Here is a 7,609-nt window from a genome sequence, read left to right as displayed (position 1 = left end):
ACTTTCTTTAGTTTAGTTCCTTTATATGTAATTGTTTCGCCATTGTTTCAAAGTCCGTGTTTTTGAAGGTAATATTTTCATGAATTGAAAAACTCATAGAAAGGGATCTGGGACAAAGAAAGTTAATAAAAGAAATTTTATTTTTTAAAATTTAATTCCAAGCAGAAATATATTTTAGACAAATATAATTACATATTATTTCGCAATTAAACAAAAAGCTTGGGCAATTCTTATCAGATATCTACATTATGATTACGATTATTATATTATTATCCAAATCGCAGTTAATTTAGAATAATACTTTATGGTTGGGGGTCGCCGTATGCTGGGAAATAGTAAGAATGGGTCGCCGAGCTAAAAAGATTGAGATCTGCTGGTCTACATGATGTAAATAACTATTGGAGATTTTCACAATGAATTTAGCAATGTCAAGGACCCTAAATTGAATGTCATAGTTGCCAACTAAACAAAACACAATTGAGCTTAAATTGCCTTTAATTTTAACAATATTTCAACAATATCTCAATGCCAGAGAGTTGATATTCGTATCGAATCTCCGTTTGCCTGTAAAAAAGTTATGTCATAAGGTGAAATTCTAATGTTTGGACATGAACATTAGTTTGTGATCACAGACCTATATATATATATATATTATACCAAGACTGGACATGGAGATTTCATAACACTACACACAAAAATGTCGTGAAAAACATTTAAAAAGTTGAAACAATGTGTAGTTTTGTAACATAGTTATAAGAAGGAGAGTTGTTTTTTTTTAACCCTAACCTATACAACTGAACATCGAAAATAAGAGCACTCTCGTCTCAGATCAGAATTATTATTATACAATTTTTAGATACATAATCTCGAAAGATCTAGGTAGTAGGTAATCAATTTATTTAAATGCACAAGCTAAAATCATAATATAATTACAATCTACAGGCTTGAATTACTTCGATCTAGTATTTTTGAAAAAGTATCTCAATTGAAGCCATCAGGAAATGGCTTTATATCATAGATTTGCGTAAACATATAGTTCTGTGATTAATAGCCTATTCTATTTAAAATGCGCAAAAATGGGATTGCATTATTTCTAAACTTTGAAAACTAAAGATCATTACTTTCTTAGACTCCCCTTACAGCTAAAAAAAAACATAAATCTCTCTTTCTCTCTCTCTCTGTAGATATATATATATCTATATATCTATCTCTCTCTCTCTATATATATATATATATATATATATCTATATCTATCTATCTATATATACATATATATATATATGTATGTGTGTGTGTGTGTGTGTCTGTGAGCTGATCATCAACGGATAACAATGTGTTTCCTTTTTCCATTCTATATATAATATATATAGGTCTGTGTTTGTGCTTTAAAAAAAATGATTCTGCAGTGCTAAACAGTGCATAACAATCATCATAGGCTCTAACTTTAAAAAAACAAACATAGCTGATCAACAAGTTCTAGATTTTATACGCCGGATACACCAACAAGCGAACTATTTATAGTTTTCCTGCTATACATGAACACCTCCAGTATTTTGTTACGTTTGATATGAGATGCGTTAAAAAATAAATTATGAATGCAATGCTTTGTACTTCTGTGTGTCTCAGTGAAGTCACGTGATAGTGGAAACAGTATAACAAGATTCAAACGTTCTGGACCTAGACAAAGCACTCACTGAAATAAAAAATGCTTTTGACGTCCTGTGAAATAATTTAAGACGTTAATACATGTCAATATTTACATAAACTGAGTATCACCGATTTGTTTTTTCTTGTAAAAAGAGAAATAATTGTAAAAGCATAAAAAGATTATACGTTGATTAATTTAACAAACGAATGAAATAGAGGTCAGTGATGACATATGCTTGATAGAATATCACCAAAAAAAAAAAATGAATTATTAAATTCACAAATGAAAATACATTTAAAGTAGGCATTTAACAAAAAAAAAAAAAAAAGATTAATCTTGAGATTGTTAAAACTCTCGTTGTTGGCAGTTAACAGCTTCATTTCAAACAAGGAACTCACATGTTATGAAAATGTAATGCCAATAACTATTAATGTAGGCCTATATATATATATATAGTAATTACAATTCTTATAATGAAGAAAATAGTCTTAAATATTCCACATGCTTAGGCAGAGGCGTAGTTAAAGAAACGTGCGTCCGGATCGAGAAAGTTTTCTGGCGTCCTCCCGACTCCCATGAACATCACATAGAAATATAGGCTTATAAATGAAAAAAAAATAATTTAATAATGATATAATACAAACTACCTCAGAATGTATCACCTAACTAAAATATCTACAATAATTTGTATTTTTTGGTGCCTCTCTGCGTGTGGCGCCCGGGGCATCGTGCCCCTCTTCCCACTACTCCTCTGTGTATAGGTTATCTTCTTTGACTTGTGGTGATACCCAGCCAACAACAGCACTTTGGGGCATAAAACAGTTCACCTGATAATATCGTTATTCTTAGATCGCAATTAAAAGCCCGGCCTTATGTAATTGGAGGCCCTAAGCGAAGTGAACAGGGTGGCCCCAAATGCAATAGAAAAACAAAAAAATTAAGACAGATAAATACGCAATGAAAAAAAAAAGGTCTTGTATCTATGTCTAAATGGGAAACTTGTGGGAAGCGTGGTCGAGGGCCAAGTACGCTTGAAGGGGGCTCGAGGTTCGACACCCGACTCGGGCAGAGTTGTGTTTACTGAAGGCAGCACGGAAAACCAACTCCTAGATACCCCTTCCCCCTCCCCACTGGTCCACAAATGAGATTGGACCGAAGCGCTCTGAGCATGCTATAAGCATGAAAGTAGCGCTATATAAAAGCTATAATAATAATACTAAATCAGCCAATACGTTAACTTCAGATAGCACCAATAGCACTAATGTGCTTCTCGTTTCGACACTTCACCAAAAGACACAATGCTCTTCTAACTTATGTGCAGTCTAACAAGTAGATCTAAACATTGGCGAATAAACCTTGCATCATAATAGAGACCTTATTAGAACTAGGCTAGTAGACACAGAGACAAAGAGTCCTGCTACTTTTGAGATTTGATCCAAGTTTCGCAATTGTTTCTCTAAAAATAAATTATTGGAGTCCTGTGCTAGGCTGCCTAGTCTGTTTATTCCTATGCACGACCCTGATCGCAATGATATTCATTGCTGAAATATATCGATTAACCCTTTAAGTGCAATTGTTTTTTTACAATGAGTGCATACAAAATGGAATTACAATCTTAGTGTTTAGAGTTTAGAGGCTAAACTACCACACGCGTTTAAAGGGTTAAATAACGTTACGAAAGCTTATAAAAGTTGCCAACTAAATTAAACTTATAAACGGAAGAGCTTGGACAATTTATTCTTGGGATGCTAAAAAGTACAGAAAAAAAATCATATAACTTTAACACCCCCCCCCCCACACTAGAATTTGCTATTAACGTACTGGCCTTCATGTATGAACATCTTCAATACGAGATATATTGTAGACTAGGGGCATGGTGGCTGAGGGATAAATTGCTAGGCTTCCTAACCGAGGGGAGACGGGTTCGAATCTTGGTGCAGACTAGGATTTTGAATTTCGGGATATTTAGGACGCTCCTGAGTCCATCCAGCTCAAAAGGGAACCTGAGAGAAATTGTGAAAAGTAAAAGGCAGTTGGTCGTTTTATGCCTGCCTCATGACACGCTCGTTAACCGTGGGCCATAGAAACAGATGACTTTTACATCGTCCGCCCTACAGATCGCAAGGTCCGAAATGGATACTTAACTTTTACTTTATTCATTCTGGCATAAATGAATGATAAATGTCAGTCTATGTCTAAAAACAACTTGATCCAGCTAGCAGGGGTTCTTAACCTGTGGGTCGCGACCCCTTTTGGGGTCGATTAACGATTTGCCAGGGGTCGCCTAAGACCCTGGAAAATATGGATTGTTTTTGTCTATTCTTCTATTGCTCTGTGTGTGTTTGAGGGTGGGGGGTCGCGGCAAAAGTGAGGAATTGTAAAAAGGGGTCGCCGAGCTTAAAAGGTTGAGAACCGCTGAGCTAGAGAGTCTAGACTCTAAAACAATATGTTCCTGATCCAATAGACACATCGTTTCAACTTCACAAAAATGACATTAATGATCAACAAATGTTTCTCACGAACGGAGAATGGCCTACTAAGGATAAAAACCACAGCTGAGTTTTTCAAGTTGGTCCAGAATCCTATCGGCTCATTCCGCTCCTGGCCGGTGCCGCTGAAGTTTCGATTCCTCTTGACGTTTCCGGACACGTGGGGTGGGTAGCGCAAAGTTGACCTCTCCTTTCCCACTACGAAAACGGGCGCCCCGCTGCTCCCAGGGCAAGTGGGCGTGTCGTAGTAGTACTTGACTCCTACCGTGGAGCCTCTGTCATTTTGAACGACACTTCGGCCCTTGGAGAAGCCGATGCTGACCTGTTTCTCGAAGCCGTGAGGATGGGAGATAATAATGGTCAGGTATTTGCCCTTTTGAAGCAGGGTCACCATCTCAAGGTCTGAAATGGCGCGGCTGGTTTTCATGCAAGTGTCAATCTGCGACTTGACCTTATCCAAGAAAACTCTGTCGTGCGTGATGACTACCAGTTCGCAAGTGTCGTCTTTCTCGCTACTCTGCACCACCTGGTAACCCACCAGAATTTCTGGAGAGTATTGACAGTTACCGTCATAACCATAGTAGATTTTCGTTTGCCACGCCTCCTCGTTGTTGCAAACCACGTGATTAGCCGTAAAGACATGCAGCTCTCCCCAACCTTGACTCCGAGTCCCATCTGCTCTGCACGCGCTACAAGGACATGGCGACTCGTGCCACCTACATTTTGAAATATCCCAGAAATGTCCACTGCCATTCATTCCCCTGTCGTTAGGGTCGAGGTCATAATCCATGAGGTTGAGACCTGGGCATCTGTCTTTACTGAAACTTGCCACCACTATCTTGACCACTAGCTTGCTAAAATTAACAATGGAGTTGTACAGATCAATGGTCTGAAAACCTTTTGGCAGGTCGGCCATTCTGAAATTTTTCATCGGGATAAAATTTTGGTGGTTTAGATTTTTCGTGCACACCGTATTCGAATCCTGGAGGCAGACGAGATTATTGATGCCATCTTGAATTTCTTCATTTCTCAGCTGATATTGTTTATGCGACTGAAATTTAAAAAAAAAGAAAAGAAAACAAAAATTTTATTAGCCTAATTAAAACTTGTAACGAGTTGGCGGATAAATGGTAAATCATATACACAAGTGTTAGTTAAAGTAAATAACTAATTCCTAGATTAGATGTCGACATTATACCAATAATGTCGATCCAATCATTATTATCATCCATCTGTATTACTTGGGGCAGTATAAGTCATTAGCATAACTAGAAAAGTTTAGCATGAGGGCTTGTAATCATGAAAAGGGCTTTTTTAAAAAAACAAACACTTCTTCATCTTGTAAATGTTTCTTTTACTAGCCCACAGATATTGATCAATATTTAAATTATTGAACGTAAATATAACGGTCTGTTAAAATCACTACCCATCTTTTCTTCAGCTCCCCCCCCCCGACCTATTTTTTTTAAATTTTTTTTTTAATTGTCTTCCGCCATATATTTTTTGTTTAAATCCAAGGCTATAATCGTAGATCTAGGTCAAAGCACATCACACCACCCTATAGTAGCCTCGTTTTACAATCACACCATACTTTTTTTTTCTGACCTCGTTTTCAAATAAAAAACAACAACAACAAAAATAAAACTTAGCAAGAAAAACCCAACAACTGCTGATTTTAAAGGACTGTCTACATAATTCATAAGCAAGATTTAAAAAAATAAATGCATTTGCAATGGCTTAACAAAAAAAAAAATCAGTTTTTTTTTTGTTGTTGCATGTTATTTTCGAATCAATTTTATCACCAGTCCTAATTCTTTCCCGATCTTTAACCCAGGTTAGGAATTAAAAGTAACTAAGAGCTAAGCTTCTAGATTCTCAGAACGCCATAATCTTAAGTCTTTTCGTATTCTTTATTGTTGTCGTAATCTTAGCCATACTTTGTTTTGGTCATTTAAAATTGACCTTTTCATCGCCTCTGTTTGTGTTTTAGTTTTACGCAAGGCTATTTTTAACATCGTAACATTCAGAGTGGAGCGAAGCCGACATTGCCGTACAGATCTCGATCTAAATATTACAACATTTATTTCAATGTAGATGATTAAACATCATAATGAGAACGGAGTAACTAAACAAAAATAATGTGATTTTGAGAAAAAACAACAACTTACAGCGATGAATGAAAAATCTGGCACATATCTAAGTGCATTTTTCCCCAATGTAAACAAAGACACTGCTATGAGGTGACAGAAATATATTACGATGACAAACTGGATGACTTGAAGATATAGTTTTAAAAGCAAGCAAGAGTAATCATAGATTTGTGCCACTGGTTCAATAATAAATCTAGACAGGTCTATACATTCTTCTAGATATAAATCCATTCTGAAATCTTTAGTTCGTAAAGTCCACCATTCAGCTAGATCTTCACCCTAGATTCTAGATCTTGTTACCTAAGTCAACGGATATTTCCGATTCTATATAAGAATGACGTGGAGGTATTTGCAATGTTCAAGCTTGGTTCATCTAATATGTTCGAAACCCGGCCATTCGTCAATTACATTTCATAGATATAACATTTTTTTTATCTTGTATAGAACAGTTGTTTTAATTTCTCAAATCACTTAGTTTAAAAAAAAAAAGTAAAAATAACACGGTCAAATTGATTTTTTTTCCCGGAAAAAATAAAAAGGGGATTCCCCCAATCAATTTTCCGTTTGCGTTCGTTCCATGACTAAGTCTGATCCTTGGGGGGAAAGATGGATGCTGTTAAACTGGGGCACTGACCTACATGATTACCAAAGATTAAAACAGTAAAAAAAATGACGCAGACACAGCTCAATATTCTTCCACCTCAAAAAATGTGATTGACTAACAGGGTTATAGAAATGTCAAAGTGGAGCATATTGAATGTTGTTCTAGCGTGTAAGCAAAAAAATCTCATTACAAGTAGCTTACATGTCTTAGTGTGTAAGCAACAATTTCAATACAAGTAGCATATATTTTTTTTTAGTGTGTAAGCGAAAATTTGATACAAGTAGCTTACATGTTTAAGTGTGTAAAAGAAAATGTCATTACAACTTGGGATGGCTGCCTGTTCGTGCGGTTTGCACGCTGGACTGTCGTTCAGATTTATCGATGGTCCCGGGTTCAAACCCTGGCCGCTCCCATCCCCCGTCGTCCTGCAGGAGGTTTGGACTAGGAAGTAAACTATCTTCAACTCTGAAGGAACATCCGAAACATGTAAAACATTTTACAAACAAGTAGCTTACATGTTTTAGTGTGTAAGCAAAAATGTCATTACAAGTAGCTTACTTGTTCTAGTGTGTATGCAAAAACATCATAATAAGTAGCATACATGTTTTAGTGTGTAAGCAATAATAGCAGTACATGTGACATAAATGCTTTAGTGTGTAAGCAATAATTCAATATAAGTAGCATACATGTCTCAGTGTGTAAGCGAAACCTTTAATAC

General features: G+C 36.1%; 1 protein-coding gene across 1 annotated transcript; it reads right to left on the bottom strand.

The window, feature by feature from the left end:
• Nucleotides 1-477: 477 nt before the first annotated feature.
• On the bottom strand, nucleotides 478-6,745 carry LOC129927788 (uncharacterized). Its single transcript, XM_056039001.1, has 2 exons — nucleotides 6,306-6,745; nucleotides 478-5,188 (listed from the first exon to the last, which is right to left on the bottom strand). Exons 1-2 carry the CDS (start codon nucleotides 6,516-6,518, stop codon nucleotides 4,085-4,087), a joined length of 1,317 nt encoding a protein of 438 aa, XP_055894976.1. The 5' UTR covers nucleotides 6,519-6,745; the 3' UTR covers nucleotides 478-4,084.
• Nucleotides 6,746-7,609: the final 864 nt, after the last annotated feature.

The sequence above is a fragment of the Biomphalaria glabrata genome, chromosome 8, assembly GCF_947242115.1.
Source record: "Biomphalaria glabrata chromosome 8, xgBioGlab47.1, whole genome shotgun sequence".
Classification (NCBI taxonomy): domain Eukaryota; kingdom Metazoa; phylum Mollusca; class Gastropoda; family Planorbidae; genus Biomphalaria; species Biomphalaria glabrata.
The sequence above is the reverse complement of the archived record's forward strand: the minus strand, read 5'-3'. Positions and strand labels throughout refer to the sequence as shown.